We start from the raw sequence: 23,919 nt of genomic DNA, 5'->3' as shown, positions 1-23,919 counted from the left end.
TCAATTCTCATTATTCGTCTAGACACTGGACAAACAAGATTAGTTCATAGATAGTATCCACGGGCGGATTTTGTATCATAATACCTTTAAACAGCTGTTTAAAAATATTTTTGTTATTTTTAAAAATATATAATATTGAATAAGATCTTTCTCCAATCTACATTGATGGGACTTGTGGAGTAGACGTGATCTTGGCCATGCTACATTGTTTACGTGGTATTACATAAGACGCTAATTCGATTTTGATAACAGAAAGAACAATATAATGAATATAGAGAAATAACAGCGTAATACACAGTAATGTTTACCTAATAAGAGACCGTTCCCACATCATGCCGATAGATTTGATTGGTGCTGTCCGTGTGTGTTGCGTTTAGCTCCGCCTTCGACGTTACAGTGTGTTCAGGGTTGAGTGAGTGTTCACTGCGGCTGCTGTGGGACGGGCGCACAGCAACGGGGCTCAGAAAGGTAAACTCTGTGGATGGCTACAATGACTTCTTATGACAGTTTTGTTAATTTTATTATTAAAATCTGATTATTAAATGATAGCATCCTTTATTGTAGAAGTGAACCTGGATATTGTGGATTGTCGCGCGAGTTGTCAGTTCAGTGACTGAGTTTGGGTTCGAGTTAGCTTGCTGATACGCTATAAACTGTGCGGCTTCATACGATTTAAACGCGTAACTTCTTCGCAGCTTGGATATATTTTCGTGCCATGGCTCTGCGAGCGAGAGGTCTGTATGACTTTAATTCAGAAAACCCGGGGGAAATATCGCTGAAGGAGCACGAGATTGTGAGTCTGTGCAGCGAGAAGGACATTGATGGGTGGCTTGAGGGGACGAACAGCAGAGGGGAGAGGGGGCTCTTCCCTGCCTCCTACATTGAGATATTGAGGAATGACAACGTGTCGTCTTCTTTTAACAACAACAGCTCTCGTTATCCCAGTGGAGGTTCTGAGACCAGCAACCCACCACCACCCAGCTTTGCACCCTATCCGGCACTACCTCAGACACATCCAGGTACCCCAGCCAGTGATGATGACTGGGATGATGAATGGGACGATCACTCATCTGTGACCGACGAGCCAGGAGGTGGTGGACATTACACAAACTATGAAGGAAATGGACCCTCTACCTACAGTATCTCCACAGCATCGATGCCCAGAGGCGCGCAGCACGCCAAGAGTTCAGCCACAGTCAGCAGAAATCTGAACAGGTTCTCGACTTTCGTGAAGTCTGGAGGTGAGGCTTTTGTGTTGGGGGAAGCGTCTGGATTTGTGAAGGATGGAGATAAAATCTTTGTTGTCATGGGTCAGTACGGTCCGGAGTGGCAGGAAAACCCCTACCCGTTTTCTTGCACTATTGATGACCCGACCAAACAGACGAAATTCAAAGGCATGAAAAGTTACATTTCCTACAAACTGACACCGACCCACACACAGAACCAGGCCAACAGAAGATACAAGCATTTCGATTGGCTCTACGCCCGATTGGTGGAAAAATTCCCAGTCATCTCTGTGCCACACATCCCGGAAAAACAAGCCACGGGTCGTTTCGAAGAAGACTTCATATCCAAGAGAAGAAGAGGGTTGATATGGTGGATGAACCATATGACCAGCCACCCGGTGCTTGCCAGGTGTGATGTTTTCCAGCACTTCCTCACCTGCCCCTCCACGGATGAAAAGCTTTGGAAGCAGGGAAAGCGGAAAGCCGAGAAGGACGAGATGGTCGGTGCCAATTTTTTCCTCACCATCAGCACCCCGGCGGCCCCCCTGGATTTGCAGGATGTCGAAAGCAAAATCGATGGTTTCAAGACCTTTTCCAGAAAAATGGACGACAGCGTGGTGCAAGTCAATGCCACGCTCAGTGAGTTTGCGAGGAAACAGATCGCTGGGTTCAAGAAAGAATATCAGAGAGTGGGACAGTCTTTTAAATATCTAAGTCAAGCTTTTGACCTCGACCAACAGTCTTTCTCGGCTGGTTTGAACCATGCGATTGCATACACAGGGGAAGCCTATGAAACTATTGGAGACTATTTTGCAGAGCAACCTAAACAAGATGTGGACCTGGTGATGGATTTGTTAGCCCTGTACCAAGGACACCTTGCGAACTACCCTGATATCATCCATGTACAGAAAGGTAATCATTTACTAGTGTATTTGTATTATTATTATCCTTCAATTGTGAATGTTTGTGTAGCTCAGCTGGTGGAGCAAAGGTCGTAGATTTGATACCCAGGGAACATGCATACCAATAAAAAGTATACTCTTGGATAAAAAGTCCAAAGTATACATCCACTTTGGATCAAAGCGTCTCCAAGATGTAGGCTAAATGTGTTGTCAGTTTTACTAATGAGCTTTTGCTCACGTGAAAAAGAAGTTGCCAGGTCACTTTAAGCGCCTCATGTTCTCTCTTTACTAAAATAAGGAATTCAGTTCGCTTGACTGATTTGTTTGAATTGAAGTGTCATTGGTGAGCTCACTGGTTCTCCTGGTTTCATCTGACTGCTGAGTCACACAGGGGTGAGCTGTCACTGACGTGCTTTATGTGTTTTTCCAGTGGTTGGTCAATCACCAGGGTGATGATAAAGACTGAAACTATTGACGTAGTGCACTGTTCAAGTCAAGAAAGGTTGCTTGGAGAGTTTCAGAACACTTACAGTCATTTAGTCAATAGCATTGATTTAAGGATGGCTATTTTTAGCGCTGTTGTAAATTCTGCCTTAATAACCCACACATAGGGATTGAAAATGTCTTTGATAGTATGAAAAAAAACATTGGTAGACATCATAATGTAGAGCTACATGTTTTGTTTCTCAAATCATGATGAAAGAGTCAGAATTTAATTAATGTTCTTGGTGAAGCTCCAGAATGTAAAGAAGGCCCTCACCATACAGGAAATGAAGCAATCGCACCCTCAGATGTTTGAAGGAACGCATGAAAATGGATGACGCGTGCTTGGTTCATATTAACATGAAGACTTGCAGTTTTAAGATCTCTAGCCATAAGGAATCATCTCTAGAGATGGTCAAGTAATTGATTCCTTATTTTTCTGAAACTATTTTTAAGAGAATCATCTTCGTCTTTAGGAATGAAGTTTTTTATCATTTTAAAGATTAATAGTAGCTTGAAAGTGAATACTTTACATTAATTGTAAATTCCAGATGTTCACAAATGTTTAGTTTAGACTGCCTGATGGGACTGATTGTTCATTTTTAAGTCTCTTTTCTGCGTTTTCTGTAATTCTACCACATAGAATCAACATAATTTAACTCCTTTTTAAATGACCAATCCCAAAGCCACATCATTCATCATGAAACCCTTAAGTCTGCTAGTTTAAGAGCCCTCAAATTCACTTTAAAGTGCATTTAATCTAACTTCATACATTTCTTGAAGACTTTTTAAAGCGACAACGAGCAACTTCTGCTCACTGTTGCCCCACGTGGTTGATAAGCGGAATTGTCTGTTTACAGTGTCGTAAAAACTGTCACAAAGATTTCCCGCTGACAGCCGACGGACCCGGCGGAACCAGATACGCTATGAAAACAGTGCATAGAATGTATATATATATAACGACAACATTAGCCTACTTAACGACTGAACTGTTCAACATTTACGCGGTTTACTGGTCTGAACTAAAGAATCTGCTACTTTTTACCACAACACGTTTATTGTGGTTTTTTAGTCTTCATTTACAAGCACTACTCACATTCATGACGAGACACGACAACATGCTAGCTATCGACACCGGCAAGCATATATTATTTCAATTCAATTTTATTTATATAGCGCTTTTCACAATGTGCATTGTTCCAAAGCAGCTTTACAGGAAAAAATAAGAAAAACACAGAGAGGTAAAACACAGCACAGTGCATGGTGTTTAGACCAAGCAAGATCATTCTAATAAATAATATCTAATAAATAATTAAATGAATAAATGCAGTCTCCCGGTGAGCAAGCCAACATTGCCCTGCTATTTATCTCTATATTATCTCTCAGCTAGTGTGAACTGGTGGTGCGCCAATGACACAGACTAATAACAAATACGTTCAAAAGTACAGGACAGTAACAAAAAATGTACAAATAACACTTACAAATCCAGGAGCAGGACCACTAGGTCTCCATCCGTTTTGCAACCTGTTGCCTCTTGCTGCTCGCGCCACCGAGTGTAAGCCCGTCCAATATTGATTCGTCACCGACCTCGTGTCCGATCACTCTCGCGCTTTTTTTTCTTTGTTTCCTCCGACAAAACCTTCTTTGTTTTTTTTGGCTGGCTCTGCCATGGTGATGTTTTGGTTCGTTTCGTCTTACTGTTAGCTCTGCTGTTCGCTAACTTCTCCCAGGCTATGAGTAAAACTTGACGTTTGCCGTAAAGAAGGGGATAGGCGGGGCTTGTACCGGCCCGAACACTAAAGTTACAAGTGAAATTTCAGCCGATAGGAGGCTGCTTAGGTAGCAACGGCAGTAAAATTCGTCCAGTTAAAAGTTGACCTACCACTTAAATAATTATAGAGACATTATTTTAAGGTCAAAAAGTTGCTTGTTGTCGCTTTAAGTACTGTGCTGTTGTATCGAATTAGATTTTACAGTTCCTGTTTTCATGATGTTAAACTTGTCGTCTTGTTTCAAGGATGCTGTCTCGACATACAGGCAACACTTCATTTTACAAGTTGTTTCGACAGCCCACATGTATGTGGCTTTTCATAACCACAACATGAACAAACATCGTGACTTTGTCTAAGCCAACAGAGGTTGTCTGTGAGCTACAAGGAAGTGATGTGAATTCAAACAGAGTGCATTAGACCAACACTTAAATTCCCAAAAGCATAATGTGTTTGTAAAAGTGGCCTAAATTTAGCCGCATTCATGTTGTTAAATGTGTTAACCAGATGTTTAATGAAGTAGAGGCTGGTGCTAAAGAGACCGCTGTCACTCTATTGTGGGTGCACAATGCTTTGGATAAATTGAAGTGCTGTGTTGTACGTACGTTGAGAGGCCTGAATTAACCCTGTTGCAAACAGATCCACGTATTCACAGTCTGCATGTCTGAGGTCAACTGCAACTCACTAACCCAAAATCCTAACTTCTATGCCTGAGCATTTGACAAGTGCAATGTCCTTTTAAGCAAGTGTCATGTATTCAATCTCAGTATTTTCACCATATGTAGGAAGATAACTTTAAGATGTTAGAGGTCTGCATTTGAGAGACATTTAGCTTTGCTGCGTTGTTTGTTTGAGCCAACAATTTCACAGTTAACTAAAGCAAATTTGGCCACTGAACACAAAGGAAAACCCAACCACAGAGAAACAGTCATCCAGACCTTAAATGAGTCACAAGAAAACTATCAGAAAAGCTGTTCTTTCCTACACTGTCCTACACACTAGACATCATGCTTTGAATAGAAGCTATTAAAGGGACAGTTTTCCCAAAAATAAAAAATGATGAATCATCATCACCTGTATAAACGTCTTTGTTCTGATGAACACAGAGAAAGATATTTGGAAGAATGCTTGTAACCAAACAGTTCTTGGCCACCATTGACTACTATAGTAGGAAAAATTACAATGGTAGTCAAAAATGTCCCAGAACTGTTTGCTTTCCTACATTCTTCTAAATATCTTCTTTTGTGTTCAACAGAACAAATACATTTCTTTTGTACTATGGTACTCAATGTTGGCCAAGAACGGTTTGGTTACAAGCATTCTTCCAAATATATTTCTCTGTTTTCATTAGAACAAAGAAATTTATACCGATTTAGAACAATTTGACGGAGAGTAAATGAAGTCAGAATTTCCATTTTTGGGTGAACTGTTCCTTTAATATTGTATACTATAGTAGTCTATTGAAAAAACAAACCTGCTTTATAAGGAAATTCAGTTTGTGACCCAGTCTGTAAAAACCCAACTCAAGTCATTTTTGGTAATTTACAGTTTTCTACATAAAATCATCCTACATAATGTAAAGAACATTCTGTGAAAATATAGCTAACCTTGATATTTTTAATATCGATCGACTGAGTAAGATCATGTCAAAGATTGAAATCAAAGTGAAATGAATGGTTGATATCAAACTTTGATGCTTGTTATCATAATTATATTATGATACTTTGCCTGGTTTTCACAAACTGGGTCACATATTTTCCTGCCTCATCTCCTCCCAGGATACTTATTCTTTTAGATTATTTTAGAAATTCCTCTCACGCAGCCTCATTCAGAAACAAGTTTACATTTTGCCAGATGCCTAACATTGTTGTTTGCCATCTTTTTTTGTCTTCTGATGAATTCATACTTCAAAGCAGTTGCATCTAAATAATACACTGTGACCACTTTAACCACAACATAGCTTAGTACAATTGCAACAAGTTATTCAGATCAGATGTACCATCACCTGTAGAGTCCAGTAAATTCACTTGCTGTTAATGGGTTTGTCTGTAACATTATTTAATTCAAGGCTATTATAATATCCCTAAGGAAGAATGAAAGCTCTGCTGTTTTTAAATAACATACACATGAGCAAAACGTGTATTGATTTGTGTTACTATAGAAAGTCCATTAGCAATAGAAGTGAGGGCCATTATTGAACATTATTGATGCCATTAATGGACCGCTTTTCTTTGGTTTGCTATGATGTTCAGTGTTAAATGTTCTATGTGGTTTTTATGACAATGTGAGGAAATTGTGACTCAGGTCATTATAGCAGAGGAAGTTAACATTGTGTGTAGATGCCTAACCACCTGCAAAATGATTGGCTGAAGGCTGTTGGATGTTTGACACATTTTTAATGTTCAATGTGATTGCATCAAATCTGTATAGGCTATAGTTAAAATTATATATTAAAAGTATAATGTAAACTCTAAAGAACTAAAAGCTTCTTACAAATGTGATTATTTTCATGTTTTCTATAAAATGAAAGCCTGTCTTTCAAAAATGTTTGTTTCTTTATTAGTTCATTTACAGTTAATATACTATTGTAAAAAAAAGGAATTCAGAAGTCACCATTCACATTTCTGTCGGTTCAATTGTGTCACAGTTTCCTCAAATCATCTGCTTTAAACTAGGTGTGATATGAAGTCTTTGAATATGATCACATAGTCTTTCATGTTCTTTTTGGAGCTTTGCAGTATAAATCAACATCCAGTTGTTTCAGGTTTTACTACAGAAGCAAAAACTAATTTCAAAGTCATATTTTGTATAGGAAAGTATCTAAGTGCTTGTAAGTCTTTACTGTTAGTGCAGTTTATCAGAAAGACTATCAGAGTCATCCATCTATAACAGATGCTGGTCCTTCTATACTAATGAATGAAATTTCATTGTGTCAATATAGGCGCTGAATTACCAACAAATGCGTTGTATTTCACAGCTAATGTCTTTTGTAATATCCTTAATTCCTACGAATCTAATAGTGCAGCTCCAAAACAAATTAAACGTGTGATCACCTTTGCTTTGGTAGTCATGTTCATTTGCCTTCTCATTTGTTTGAAATAACCAAGAAATTAGCTTGTTTGTCAGGCAAGAATATATACAATGCCACATCTGGGTTTTCAGGGCAAAGTCAGTCACACGAGATGAGGTGCGTGACTGCTCTGTCTGGTCAGGGGAAGTGAATAGGGGGTCTCTGTTCTCCAGTTGCATGCAGACGGAAGAAGTGTGTTGTGTAATAGCGCATTACATAATGAAGAGGTCTGCAACAGCACACGTTATTGCGACTCAGTAGAGCGTCACTTTCCCACGTGTGTCTTCTTTCCTCTTCTCGACCAGTTTCATACGTGTGATTTTATCTTTGCATTAGCCCTTTAGGTGTGATGTTCTATGTGCTATGTAAGGGATAATGTACAGGCAGCCGGTTGTTATCACAGAAATAAGCCCTGACAGTGTGATCAGTATCACACTGAAGGGGCTTATTTTGCGATAACAGCCGGCTGCTTGTACATTTGCCTGCTTATTACACGGCTACTTGCAACATGGGGGAAAAAAATTGGACATGAAATGTGAATTTGAAATATTTCATTAGCTCATTTTTACAGAATGCAGACCTTCGGCAAGGAAAAGCCGTTTACTTTCGGTTTTAAGGTAAGAAACGACGTTCAGATGTCTCAAACAGGCAATTTGGTTCAATCATTTGTAAATATAATGTCATATATGTTATTAAAATTTATATTTAATTTGTCAAAAATCTGGGAATAACAAACCTGCAAATGTTGCGACTGGCCAATCAGAATCAAGCATTCCAACGAGCCTTGTAATAAAGTTCATATAATAATTTTTGCTTGATAGTTGCAGGGAACATTTACTTGACAGTCCCGATTCTGTTCTTGTGGCTTAAAGGGATAGTTCACCCAGAAATTAAAAGTCATTGATTATTTATTCATGTCCTCGTGTCATTCCCATATGGCTATTTTTGCGTGAAGCATGGACATTTTGCATGGAAGATGGAAATGTTTCCCTTTTGTGGACCACGCAAGATAGTCCCATGATATATATTGTAATAATGTATTTATTGTGTAATATGTTTATTGTTGTAAATTGTCAAACTGATTATCACACGTGCCAAAGATGTGAATTTGTCATGTGTACACATGTCAAAGATGTGACAATATATGGGAATTGACTGACTTGAGTAAGTGACAGAATTTTTGTGTTAACTGTCCCTTTAAATGACATGTAGTCTTTATTTTAACACAATCTCACAACAGTTTGTAAATATTTTATAAGATGCCTAATTCTTATGAATTTGTATGTTTTAGTTTGATCTGCTTTTGCACCAATGTCTGCTAAAATCAGAGGTGGGGCTTTATTATTGCTTATTGCATGCGTTTTTTGGATGATTCACACATTGTACCAATTTATATGAATTAGCCACCTTGTAGTTGTGAATTCCAGTGAGATCAGGCATATCAGAGTATATTTAGAATCTTCTATTATTATGCATGGTCATTCTGTAATCTATGAAAGCTTTGATAAGTAGAAGCCACTCTAGATATCCAGCTATGTATATTGAATTCCTCTTGCTGAATACTATTGTGTGTGAAATGTGTCTCACATTTCTGGTCTATCTCCTTGACCTGTACTACATTGCCTTTCTGTATATTTATCTGTCTGAAACTGAGTCACAGAGTTAGAGGCCGTTTACATGAGACCGTTTTGAACTAAAAACGGAAAACTTTTTATGCGTTTTGGCTAGGGCTGCACGTTAACTTTTTTGAACATAGCACCGGTGCTACAGAGGCTAAACGTTTTGTAGCACAGGCCAAATAGTTGTGGCACAAGTATCAAAAGTGCTGTTCATTACATAAATAGGCAGGTAAATGACAAAGGACATTAATGTTACAACAGATGGATAAATTAGGGCCATATAATTTTTAGTTTTTCCCAAATTCGTTTTTTCTTTTTAATTGTTCTGAGTTCTGTATTTTCAATGTTTTGCTATACAATAGTAAATACATTTGCCAATAAAAAACTGTAGTATACTATAGTATTTATAATATAATAATTATTTCATTATAGTTAAATTCTTGGGTACTACAGTATTGTTTAACCTTAATATAGTAAATATTAATGTATACTATGGTTTATACATTTACTACAAGTAAATAATTTTTTCAATCTGGTTCAAATTAAGCATACTTTTATTTTGGTGGGTCGTCGCAAAGATGCTTGAGGTTCAGTGTGTTTGACAGTGGCTTCACTCAAACAGTGAAACGCTTGTAAAATAAACTCGGAACTCGGAGCTCTGTGGATGAAGTTCATGTGTTCATGTCCTCGTATCCACCTTTTTCTTGACGTCTCCATGGAGGGCGCCGTAGGCCCTTTTCACAATGACGTCTCTTAACTTCCGCCTTTTCGCAAAGCAGTGTATCATAGCATCTGTCATACAACAAACAAGAAGAAGAACTTCCGTTTTGCTGTTGCGCTGGAATTTAACAACAGTGAAAATTATTTTTGGCCATGGAACAAATCATTCTGCAGGTATTGATTGCAATTTTGTTTAATAATTTCCAGTAGTACACAAGTAGACCAGTAGTAGAAAACAGTAGTACACAAAACCAGCGCTGACGGTCACTGGCTTATTTGTTTGCTTATGGTTGATGACCTGTTTCTTATTGTAGGAAACGTATATGGTTATAATAATTTGAATCAAAACAAGGAATTGCTCTCTGAATTATCTGATGTCATAAAGGGTCTGAAAAGTACTTATTCTACAGATAATATTAGGGTGCGTTTATATTTGGCATTAACATGCGATCTCGGTGATCCGAACAAGCAGATCGGAAAAACTCTCCAAATTATTAATACATTTTCTAGTGCCTCAGGTTTATATCTTAATTTAAGTAAATGTGAAATAATGACCCTGAAAGATTCTCCTCTCACAACAATTTGCAGTGTACCAGTTAAATCTAGGATAAAATATCTTGGGATCATAATTAAAAAAGACAAAGAATTAAGTGAAACAATTACAGAATGTAAATCCAGATTGGACAGATGGATGCAAAGCGATATTTCTATATTTGGGAGAATTTTATTGACAAAAACTGAGTCTTTATCTAGATGTGTTTACCCTGCAGGTTCCATGTTTATCTCTGCTAAAAAGATTAGGCTGATTAATCAGTTGAATTTTAACTACATTTGGAAAAGAAAAGCTCATTATATTAAAAAAGGAATTTTGGTGAAATATTATATAGAGGGAGGCCTAAAGGCCATAGATTTTGACTGCATGAATGGAACATTTAAGATTAATTGGCTTAAATATTTTCTTTTAAATAATAATGATTTTTGGTTTTGTGCCCCTATCTTTTCAAAAATGTTGGTGGAATTGAATTCTTGTTATGTTGTGATTTTTCAATACAAAAACAAAAAAAATTTCTTTTATATTGGAAACTGTTTTACAAACACAATTGTACCCCTCATAATTCTCCAATTTGGAATAATCAATATATTTTATTCTGAAACAAGTCACTCTTCTTAAAAGATTGGTGGGAAAGAGGTATCTGGTCTGTTGTTCATCTTCTAGATGAGAATGGGCACTTTTGGAATCACTGAGATGTTTTGTGAAAAATATGATTTACAATGTGATTATAAGATATATCATATCAATAGTATTCCTAAATAGGGCTGCAGCTATCGATTATTTTAGTAATCAAGTATTCTACTGATTTTTCCATCGATTAATCGGGTATTCGGATAATAAGTACATTAAGAGCATAAAGAGCAATACTAAATATACAAGAGAAAATAAGACAGGTCTCTTAAAATGAACAACTAATTTGTTTCCTTTTTAGAAAAATTAACATATTTATTGCTGAAATTGCATACATTCATATCTGTGAAAACTAAACCCATTTAGTACATTCCATTGCCATATTACATTCAAAATGCAATATAGGCCTAATACAAATGTATACATATGAAACATTAATAAAATAGAAAGAATAATTTCAAAGCTAAACAACTAACTTCAGTTTATGCATGATGCATTTAGTTTATCTAAATTAGTTTTAGTTTCTTTTTTTAATATTAAATAGTAATATATTTGTCCACATAAAAATACCGAGTTACCCGGACTTTTATTTTGGCAGGTCGTCGGAAGACGCTTTTTTTTTAGTGCGTTAGCTTCACTCAGTAAAATTTTCTGAAATAAACTCTCAGAGCAACTCTGGAGATGAAGTTCATGTGTTCATGTCCTCATAAAGCGCAGACGCAGACAAATTCACGAGCATCACGCGTGTAGCACGTTAAACTGTGCAGTTCATTCACTCTGACACGCAGAACAGCCAGATGACATGTGTAAATAACATGCTGCCGCCCTCAAGTCAATGACATAACAGGAGAGATGGCAGATAATTGGGAAAAATTGGATCTAAGGAATTCCCATTAAGTTATATTTTATATGTTGGGCCAAATGCAGGAAAACGAATGAGTGCAGTAAGGAGATTTTTTAGAAACACTGGGTTAATATAAAACTTATTTAAAACATTTATATGAAAGCATATTCAGGCATTTTCAGAGCGTTTTCAGTGTGCTCGCGCAGCTGTAATCTGCTTGTGCACTGTGTTTACACGCTCACTTAGTTTTGTCCAATTTCTAACGCCATACATCCATTCAGGCAGCGGAAGCAAGCAATGGAAGAAACGTTACATCTGCATCATAAAAACCGGTAGGGTTAGAATCAGTGCATTCTCTGTCCCTTCCGATAAAAGTATGCATGAAAGGAGTTGCGTGCAAATAAAGTGCATTCTCATATGTTTCTAAACGACTGTTCAAATTTGTTAAAGCTATAAAGCGCTAATTTGACAGCCAAATGACACCACACCGCTTCTGCATTGTAAACTATTACAGAACTATCATACGTGTTTAAAATCAATGAAATGCGCACCGTGTAGTACTGATGGTGCACATCAAACAAGTTGCCCCTAAAATAACGCGGACTCGTTGCATCATGTTGCTCTCCTTAGTCTGATATGATACTTTGCAGAAAAAAAACTTGTGTTAATTTTCGTGTAACAGCCGCGACAATGCTGATCCACGAGAAAGAATTTACACTTAATAAAACGGCCTGATTTTACAACAGAATGCATCAAATCTGAACTAATTTCTTTCGCATCCAGAGACAACCTCTACCTCCACTAGAATAGTCTTTGTGCCATTAACCAGGGTCAGTCATCTCATTGAAGCCTTAATAAAAACTAAGGTTCAAATAAATGTTTAATTGTCCATCTCACAGTAAAATGAGTTTGATGTTGCAAATCCCTTAAAATAATCAAGCAATCTATATTAAAAACAAAAATAATACACAGAAACGTATTTAGCCTATGTTCAACAATAACATAATAGTGCTAATGTAATGTCTTAACATAATATTGCTGTGACAATAGGGTTGTTTCTGTTTAAATAGCTCCGTTTACACATTTAGTATAAGGGGTTCCTGCTCCATGCATCTCTCATCTAAGGGGTCCTTGCCCCTAAAAACGTTGAAGAGCCCTGGTTTAAACTAAACTGCTGATATGCTGTGTTGTGTTGTGTTTATGCTCGGAAGGCTCCATCACACAGCGCTCTTTTGCTGTGTTGCCATGTTTGTTATTATTAAGCGCTTTTATGCTTGTCGTTTGGTCTTCGATCAAAAAGTCTCGGCACTTAGGTCTTACTAAATGGTCAGTTGCAGATTTTAAGAATTTTTGGTCTTATAAAACATATAAACAATTTGCATTTTAAGGTTTGTTTTTGTCTTGTCTTTATTTGCTTATTTTTTTCTGTGAAGATCTGGCAACCCTGTCACTTTAGCGAAGGGCTCTCGAGGGCGGCTAGCCCCGTGTCATATGTGCAAAAGTGAGGACTTGTTTCACTGTTAGTTTTATTTAGAGCGACCAAGCAACAAACATGCAACATTGTGCAGCGCCTGGTTGTGGAAGAGCACAGTCGCTTCCTTCGGATTCTGTTATTAGGAATGCGTGGTTGAAGTTTATTTTTAAGTACGTTCCTGCTCATGTGGGTGAAACATTGAGAATTTGTTCGCGTCATTTCACCATGGATTCCTTTGTGAACAATGGATGGATTTGCGGAGAGACTAAAATTAAAAAGCAGTGCTTTGCCGTCAATATTGGATCTGACAGGAATGGCGCAGCAATCTTGTGTGAGTAAAACATTTGTACTATGCGTCACTATTGCTTTGTTAGATATCGCTTGATATGTCCTGATAATGTTTAACCTAACGTTACGTGTCTAACCAAATTCACAGAAGGCTCCAACTAAGTTTACTACGCAAACTGCTATCCAATCATAGCAGTGGGCGTTTACTTCCAAGTCTTCAATGCCGCACGCCCATTAAAACAGAGCGTTTGACGAGACGGCCTCAAAACCCGGGTAGAAAATAGCCTATTACTTATTGATTTTGATGTTTTCGAATGTAAAAACCACGCGAACGTCATAAGTAGATCTCATACAACAGTATAAAACAATAAACAGCCCAGTTCAGTAAACCTTTAAATAGTAGAATTCCGCTTACGCTATTCCTTCCACTTTTCCCCACATTGCGCAGATCAGGGCTCTAGATAAATAGACTCAATGCAGCATGGTTAAAACAAGTTTTAATTGTAAAAACTAAATATAAACTAAAATAAATAGTGGTGCGTCATTAGTTAACCTCACACATGAACAAGCACAACGACAAACGCACCTCACACAAACAAGCGGCTCTGTCTACCGCACATTCAAAACTGTTTCGTACGTGTGCTACACTATTAAATTTATTCTTAGCACAGACCGATTTTTCTGTAGCACTCTACAGCCCTGGTTTTGGCTGTTCATTTACACGAAAACAGCGTTTTAGGGGACTGAAAACGCAAACTTTTGAAAACGGGTCTCAAAGTGCAAGTTTTTGAAAACGAAGGCATTATCGTTTACGCATGCGTATTACGCGTTCAGTCTGTAGGCATGCACCAGTATTCCCCAAACAATAATGGCGGCCTCCATGCTGCATGTTAGTGCCGCCTTACATACTACTATACTATCATTTCTCTAGCATAAAAGTAGATTTACTGCACCACTACTACAATCAGCGGAGACATAGTATTTATATGCACACTACTATAAACACACATACACGCCGACAAAGTGTATTAAAAGAGTTTTAGATTAAAACAGTGTATGCGGATGTGCGCAAGCACGTAGGGTTTCTTTATAGCGCAACATCGCCATCCACTGGCTTGGGGTGCATAATACATAGTTTTTATTCGTTTTCCCGGATCCATGTAAATGCAGATCGTTTTGATAATGCTGTCGTGTGTACATTAAACTTTTCTAAAACGCAAAGGAAAAACTTTTCCGTTTTTTATCGTGTAAACATACTCTTAATGGTGAGTTTGCATGTTTGACTAGCGGGAGGATTTTTAGGGATCTGGGTTCCTCTCAGCCGAAGCTTTCTATTGCCAGAAGGCAGAATGTAGAGTTTTGGGGGGATGGGGGATTTTGGAATGTCTTACATGTTTTTTCTCACTGAAAAGGGAAGTCAGCCATCTGCACAGCTCATAAAAACAAACCTTTTTGTAAAGAAGATTAATATATCATGATGCCATTAGATTTACACTTATATGTCTCCATTTATAACCTCTATAAGATTAGTCATGCTACATTTGACCCAGGCTTGAACTTGGGTGGTTTGGAGAACTGGGACATTTTGTGCTGGGTTGTTGATTCTAGACATTGCATACCTTCATAATTGTAACCTCAAAAGTGTGTCAATGCCACGATCTTTTGCTATACCACAAAGCCACTTTGTCACTTGTAAGTAACAGAATATGTCTGACATGAGTAAATCACGGGAAACTGATTGCACGTATGAGGGTGACATTTGGTTAAACATGTTTCTTCATTGTCAAAGAAATTCCATTAATGTGACAGCTCACGCAGTATTTCACCAATATAGCTGCAATTGATTTCTAACAGCACTTGTCAGAGCTGGTTGAGGTCAGTAAAAAACTAACTTGACTTTCATTATGAGGTCCTTTCCTCTGGCAGTGGAAGAACCTGTTTAATAACTTATGATTATTATGTCAAGGTATGACACGGCTCATTTGAATGCTTGATTCTGATTGGCCAGTCGCGACATTCCAAGAGTTGTTATTTTCAAATAACAACCGCTCAAAACTAATAACACCCTGTAACCTGGATGCTGCAAATCATTTTGAGAGGGCAGTTTAATATTACACAAAAATGTATTATAAATATGTCTTTTAATAACATATATGACATTATATTTACAAATGATTAAAGCAAATTGCCTGTTCGTGATGTTTGAATGTCGTTTCTTACTTTAAAACTGAAACTAAATGGCTTTTCCTCGCGGAAGGTGTGCATTCGGTAAAAATGAGCTAATCAAATATTTCAAATTCACATTTTATGTCCAGTTTTTTTCTCATGTGGCAAGTAGCCGTGTAATAAGTAAGATAATATACAAGCAGCCGGCTGTTTTCGCGAAATAAGCCCCTTCACTTACTGGATGTTCCACTTGACTGAGTTCATTCTGGTTTCCTGTCATTGTAATGTGAACCTGGTTGCTGGGAAAAGCTACATCTTTGACACTGCTGACATTGTGTCAGAAGTTTTATTACTGTATTACATACAGTAGTCTGACACCCTGTCTTCAGTGCACGCGAGTCGCGTGACGCGACAAAAAACAAGAGAAGCCATTATAATTAAAACTTTTATCCAAACTGGATACAGAATGACGTGACAAATTCCTTGTTCCTAATGGGTTTGTCGCGTCTGGTGTAGACAAACTAAACTACACTAATCCAGATACATTATAAATCTAAAAAAGCACTCATCGTCTACACTAAGGATCCTGTCTAGAGCCCAAATGTTTTATATGTTGCAGTTATGTACATTAATATTATTACATGGCTCTTTAAACAAGGCCCCCTAATCTACCCCTTTTACAAAATGTAATATAAATCTTACATGTAATGTAATATAAATCTTCACAGACACAAAATGTGTCTGTGAAGTTTCAGCTCAAAATACACCACAGATAATTTATTATACTGTGTCCTACATGTCCATTTTTGCCTGTGAGGAAAAACGGGCAGAAAGCGCAGTGCTGTACAAGCCGGTGCTTCCAGTAACAACAAAACTGAAGGTAATGGTCATTAAGCGAATGAGAAACACTGTCTCTTCTTTAAAAACCAAACACATTGTTTTGTATAAGTGAGAGTTTTGTTTAAAAACTGAGCATGCTGTTTTCTGAGTGAATCCACAAATGCGTTACGTCTTTAAACCCGGCACATTTTAAAGTTACCATGATAAACGCATCATATCTATAAAAACTGAAAATATGCTCTCTATGAGTGAATGCACAAACGCGTCAATGTCTTAACAACGTGCACATTGTTTTTATACGGGACAATACACGGGACAAACGCATCATATCTATAAACACCAAAAACATGCTCTCTGTGAGTGAATGCACTTCGCATTACGTCTTTACAACGTGCACATTGTTTTTATAAGTGACGAGACGTGGGACAAACGCGTCATATGTTTAAAAACTGAAAACATTACCCATTATGAATCCAGCATTTTACTAACATTCGTTTGTGAAGCATCCTGGTGACTTCACCTGATGTCTTCTGCACATTCCGTGGAGAAATAAAACTAATCCACTAGTCAAGTAACTGAGAGAATGCCAACAGCTCGTTCAAGAGGACAGTTGAGGTTTATTGGGGATTAAAAATAAACGAATGGGTGTATTTTCATCATTCTAGGGTGGTTCTGTACACACACTCCTGACACACAGATTATGATCAAACAACATTTAAAAGGGTATTTTCTGGATTAGGGTGCCTTTAAAACACAGTGTTACCTGAAGGACTTATTTTGTAAATTCACAAATGTGCTGTTCACACATGCAAAAGCATTCCAGTAAGATACCATTTACACATCGATACCAACATAACAGTAATTTCTGTATGTCATCAAGCAGAAGTTTCCTCTAAACGGCCATGCCAGTATAACATGAATTGTCATTTACCAGCAAAGACTGTATGTGTGAAAGGGGCTAATATTTCTCTTTTTTTTGTATGTAGTCAAAAAAATTTTACAACATACATACTACATACTTCTGTCAATGCAAAATAATATGATCCCATCAAGACATGATTTGAGGTAACTATATGGTATGTTATTTTATAGGCTTTTCTATAAATTATATAGGCTTTTCTATAAATTTTATAGGGCTTTGTATCCCTTTGTGTGTGTTTTTATAGAGCACCTTCTTAAGGGTTTATTCCACAATAACAACTTTTTATTTGCTGATAAATGTTTCCTGACACAGTCCTAGGAAACATGTGATTGTACTGCACTTGATGTAACTTCCATGTTCTCGGAGGGTGCAAGACAGTCTTGCGTAACATGGAAAGGCTGAATGCAGCTGCTGCAGATCTCATTACACACTCTGTGTACTTCCTGTTCTAGACAAAAGATCTGTAACAATAGATATTAAACCAGGATTCATTTCAAACAACATGCATTCAGCAGCACCAGCTGTTCCGGAATCAGTTTCCCTCTGTGTGTTTATTTATTTGTTTGTTGCTCAAACTAAATCAAACACCACCTGCACAGCTGTGTGTGGTGTGGGCAGGTGTGTATAGCACTGCCAATACAATGAATAAGTCAATATGCTGTTATGCCTCATGAAGCTGTGAAAGGTTTGTAATCTTTAATGAGAAAAGGAAACCAAAAAGAAAAATCTGTCATCATTTACTCACCTTCGAGTTGTTACAAATCTGTATAAATGTCATTGTTCTGATAAACACAAGATATTTGGAAGAATGCTTGTAACCAAACAGTTCTTGGCCACCATTGACTACCATAGTAGAAAAAAAGACAATGGTCATACAATACAATCTATGAATTGTCTTAAAGTCTCATCCAGGTTCTTTTCTCCACAGGAGCTCTCACAAAGGTCAAAGACAGTAAAAAGCACATAGAGGAAGGAAAGATGGAGAGTCAGCAAGCCGACGGAGTCCGTGAACGCTGCAACATCATCTCTTTCGCCACGATGGCCGAGATCCAGCACTTCCACCAGATTCGAGTGCGGGACTTTAAGGGTCAGATGCAGCACTTTCTACAACAGCAGATCAGCTTCTTCCAGAAGATCACTGGCAAGCTAGAGGAAGCCCTGCAGAAGTACGACACCTAAATGGGTTGGACTGACAGAGCCTCGTCTTGCTCAGCAGAGAGACAGACGAACATCAGCCAATCACGCTCCAGCAATATGACCAATCAAGAGCCAAACAGAGAATTTTCCTGTCGATAACTCTGTCCCCACATAATGAATGTCAGTTATAAGGAATATAAGGTTATAATGAGACGATGATATTACTCTCTGTAAAGTGTATTTCTAGAGAAGATTTTCGATGGTTTGGACAGTATTATGCTCTGTGAAACTAATAAGGATTACAGCGATGTGCAGGAATACAAGTCAAAGACAGATTTTATTCTAATATAATCACTGAGAGCATGTCATGCTAATATATAATGTTTTGAGTGTCACACCGTCTTCACATGGTTGGGTGATATATCGATATGACTGCCAGCTTTAAACACTTCTTAGCCATTCTTAGACTAAAGTTTACAGACCCGGTGACATCCCTGTTGTGCCTTTAATTCCGTCTCATTGGTATTTTTAGAAGTTGTTAAAAAGTTATATATATTATTATTATTCTAAATTTGTTTTTACAAGATTTGATTTTATTATCTTATAAAAAAGCTTAAAGTCTGAGTAAAGTGACATTAAAATATGTGTTCTGAGTTTGTCACACAACAGAAAAGTGTGTTATTAACCACCCAGCCAAATTTGAATGGAGAAAAAATCCTCCAAGTAAATAAAATAAGTTATCAAAAGTAAGCAGGACTCTCCGCTCTCAAACGCTGGGGTCGTGGCCGCTGTTGGTGCTGAAGCCACGCCCACTAGCATCGCTCAACCTGAGTCCCCAGCCCAGTAGGCTATATGTGAATTATGTGAATACGTTTTATGGGAGGATTTGAATTCAAACACGCGCGAGTCAATGCGCGCGATATTAATCAATAGATAATTCACGAGCAGGTTAAAGGTTATGGTATTTGGCGTGCTGTCCGGGGAGAGGGCTCCGAGCCTGGCAGTTTCTTCCGAACTTCCGAGTACTCTCCCCATGTCCGGGGAGAAGGCTCCGGGCCTGGTATTAGCCCGAACCCAGAGTGCGTTGTGGTTACAAATAGCACCCGGCAATGTTCAAAGATAGCATTTGTGCACGGAGGCAGCTTAGAGAGACAGGCTTCATAGGCAGCGTAACGGAAGTCTCTTTGAATTATAAACAGAGAGCGTCTATATTTTTGCTATAACCAATCACATATTTAAAAACTACAATACTAATTTCTCGCTAGAAATGCATTCAAAAGTTATTGAAATTGAAAATTAAACTTACATTTATACAAAACTATGCTCCAACGGTCGTTTCGGCCGCCATTTTATTTTTTCGAGCATGAGCCTTCTCGACCAATCACGTTCCTCGCATGTTGTTATGGAAACGACAGGTCTCTGTCATTGGTTAGCTATGAAAAAGGTGCTTGACAGGGCGTTTGAACTTTGTTCAACCGCAAAAGACGCTCTGAGCTGCAGAAAAAGACGCTGGCGTTTTAAAACGGTTTACTCCATAGGATTATAATTTAAAACAGACGCTAGCAGCTTCAAAAAAGATGTCAAGTGTGACATGGCGTAAAACAGCTTTGTCTGTTAGCGAACCAGCCGGGTGGATTATCTGCTCGCGCTCATTTCGAAATTTGTTAATTAAACATCATTCACTGAAGCATGTCGCAATCACGCGCAGTGATCCTCCTTCCGTTCACGTCTGCGTTACCATTTGATTGTTATTTGACGTGAGATTTGTTTAGTTGGGCAGAGTGAGAGCGTGAGAGAGCCTGAAAGCATGTGCGTGAGAGTTTACAACCCTGAGCTCGTGATTGAGCAGACACCTGATGCTAGGCGCTCTAGTGATAGGGTAGGGGCCATGCATGCTCGGACGCGTCATCGATCCCCCGTTTTAGCCCTGCTCAAAACATCCTGAACAGAGAATTGGTGAAAAGCGGTTTAACTCCACAATTCACTTCTACATACTTCTGAGTCTTTGTAATGTGTTTCAGCAATACAATTCTCACATCTATAATGTGTTTAGAAACAATTCTCAGAATTCTCTTTACCCGGACTTTAAAGCGGCAGGGTACTGTAGCACGCTCCATAACCTTCAAGCGTAGGAGTTGCTGGTTACAATGCCCTAATTTGGTATTCTGACAGATTTTTTTATTGTGATGTGGACACAAGATACAGATTACGTCATTACTGAAAGACTTGTAATACTTAGACAGACACCTGAACATGTGGAAATGTGAACAGAAAGCATAGCACACTCAGGATTCCAAGACTTCCAGTCATTTTGGTCATCCTGACAAACAAACTAATGTGCTCAGACAATTGAGTTCATTTTCTACTAACAAAATTTTACTTTTCATTGTGGAAAACCCATACCAAGCTGTGCTGGAATTTCCAAAATAAATAGTTCACATAACTTTGCTTATTGCGTTGAATGTATTTTTGTGCTCTTTACATTTTGGGTAGACATACAGTACCTTAAATGTTAACATGGTGTGTGTTTTTGCAGTCAGATTGGTAGATGAAATTATTATCTTAATCTGTGGTTTTCATTTCTGGTCTGGGGACCCACAGCACGTCACAGCACACTCTTATCAAGTCAAAATCAGTTTGAGCTATGTAGCACATTGTTTCATAGTAGATTTACAGAAAAAAGCAGATAAACCATCACACTTTTCTAAGGTCTTTATAGAGCAATTATACAGCAACAACAAGTGTGTCTTAAAATATGTGTGTAGACACAGTGATCAAGCCGATGGCAGCTGTCTAAAAACTATAAAGTGTTTGTAGTGGAGAAAAAATAGCAGACTAATCTCTAATTAACAGGTGTGGTAAATATAGGATACAGCAAAACTGAAACTGAAAACTACTGATATAGGTTTTTATTTTGTGCAAGCATGAAGACAGATAACAGACAGAAACTAATGCATATGATGACACTTCCTGAAAGAACACATTTGTATATTCATTCTTCCTGCTTCAGTCTATATCAGAGTTCTCTGTTAGAGGACAGTGACATGAACCCCGCAGTTTCAGATTAAATACCAGTGTCATGCTAAAGGAAGGGGTAGAAGAAAGTGTCCCCGTGAACCGGAAGTTGCAATCGTTTTTAATTCCGTATTCTGACACATTTCCGAGTGAAAAGAAATTTCAAAGGAGAAAATTAGTGGGCGTGGCTTGCGTTTTTCACTGCGAATTGACTGGATGTGTAAAAACAGCTGTTGGATTGATTTTGAAATCAAACTGGCAGCAGATTGACAGTTGAAGGGGAGGAATTAATGGATGCTCCGGCCAAGCCGCCTAGTTTACATCATTTGAGATGGATAGTCATTTCAGGGCGGAAGTACATTTTCAAATTTTTACTGAAAATTATGAGGGTACGTGAATTTTAAAAAGAAAATGTCCCACATTGATAGACTATTTAATATAAACGCTGCATTATTTCATGAAAAAATAAGAATTCTTACTTTTAATTTCACTGGGACTTTAAAGACGGGCTGTTTTTCCTATTGGTGTGAAGGGGTGAAAATGTGAATTTTAATGCAGATGTTTGTGAATTAATATTATTGTTCGGTTTGACTGAAAAATTTGGACATGTTTTATTTTCGCATTGCATATTCATGACCATGACAGCCTACAGACACTTGTGATTGTCAGTTTGCATCAGTAATTAAACAACATTCAACTTCTGATCACTGAGTCTTTAGCACAACAAAATCAAACTTCTTATTTTGTTTAAAATCTTTATGTGTGATAGAATTTCAAGTAATGTCCAGCAGTGTATTATCATAATTTAAAACGTTTTGGGGAAATAAAATAAAATTCTAATTGTTATCAAATACATTACAGAACATTTTTATACAATTATTTTATTATACCACAGGATATATTTTTATTTATGAAGAAAAACTAACACAACATCAACAGTAACTAGATATTTCCTTTTATAGGACCTTGACAGTCATAGTCTGTAACAATGTTAGGTCATTCTTGTCAAAGTTACCACTGAGCCATTTTCTGTACCATTGATAAGGGTGATGAGAGGAGTGCTAACTGTGAATGGCAACAAATGTCTTTTAAGGGCCATACCGTGGGAACGCAGCCTGTTTGCCAGACCTGCCCGCTCTTCTAGTTGGCCCTGGCACAGCTGCTTTCCTCAGCGCTGCCTGTAAACACAGAAGCACGCTTTACTTTCAACAGGACGGGTCTCTGGGAGAGGTGCCAAGCAAGCCTCCTGCTGCCAGAAATGAACAATCCTGTCTTGAAGTTGTCACTTTACTGGAGTATGTTGCTTTCAGTGGTATACAGTGTTTGGAGAAAAGGTCACATTGGAAATCACTATATATTCAAGTTAGAATGTCAGTAGTCTCTTCAGTATTTCTTATTTGCCATTATACTATAATACTTTACCAAAATCTCAACCATGTAAGCAAGGTGCTAGCACCAGCAATTTCATAGGTTTGATTTCCAGGCAATACACAAACTTATAGAAGAAAGTATAGTTTGTATTTATAGTACAGTTTAAATGCACTGTAACTTTGGATAAAAGCATTTGCTTAAGAAATGCTGCTCTGTCAGCTTTTCAATCACAAGGGTGTGATGCTTGCAGGGAGATGATAATAAAAACAGTGGCTAACCTCACCCAGTGAGGTCATTTATGGGAGTTTTTATCATGTTCTAACATCTGTTTTCATTAGTGTTATTTTCTCACAAGCCGTGTGTAAAGCAGTAATCATTTTATATGTACATTCATTTATTTAGCAGATGCTTTTAAGCAATTTACAAATGAGGAAGAATGACTATGCAGCCACAACGTCTACTGTCACAATTTGAACATATTTCATACTTATTACCCTGAATATTTATCGAACATGTTTTAAAAGTGTCCAGTGCCGTGGGTGTTGGAATGCTAAACACTGGCTTTAGATGGTTTGACAGGAAATGCTTTCCAGATGTTGTGAACATGAGTTCCTCCTAAAGCATCTGATGGAAAAGCTCATTTCAATTTCGCAATATATGGTATCAGTAGATCTGAAGTACAGGCATTAATTCATCATTTTCACATTCTCTTTCTAATGTACAGGTAAAATGACACTGTTTCAATTATCAGGCAATTATTGTTTTCTATGTACAGTACTTTAAGGTCAAATGTGTGGGATCTATTGACAGAAATACAATATAATATACTGTATATAACTATGTCTTCAGAGGTGTGTAAAGGTTTTACATAATGAAGCGTTATGCTTATA

The 23,919-nt window shown here is 37.7% G+C and overlaps 1 protein-coding gene across 1 annotated transcript; it reads left to right on the top strand.

Annotated features, from left to right (window-relative positions):
• Positions 1 to 412: 412 nt before the first annotated feature.
• snx18a (sorting nexin 18a) lies at positions 413 to 22,474 on the top strand. Its single transcript, XM_057356834.1, has 2 exons — positions 413 to 2,138; positions 18,435 to 22,474. The coding sequence occupies exons 1-2, from the start codon at positions 716 to 718 to the stop codon at positions 18,683 to 18,685; spliced, it is 1,674 nt and encodes a 557-aa protein (XP_057212817.1). The 5' UTR covers positions 413 to 715; the 3' UTR covers positions 18,686 to 22,474.
• The last annotated feature ends 1,445 nt before the right edge of the window (positions 22,475 to 23,919 follow it).

Source organism: Triplophysa rosa, linkage group LG2 (assembly GCF_024868665.1).
Source record: "Triplophysa rosa linkage group LG2, Trosa_1v2, whole genome shotgun sequence".
NCBI lineage: Eukaryota > Metazoa > Chordata > Actinopteri > Cypriniformes > Nemacheilidae > Triplophysa > Triplophysa rosa.
This window is presented reverse-complemented; position numbering and strand designations above follow the sequence as displayed.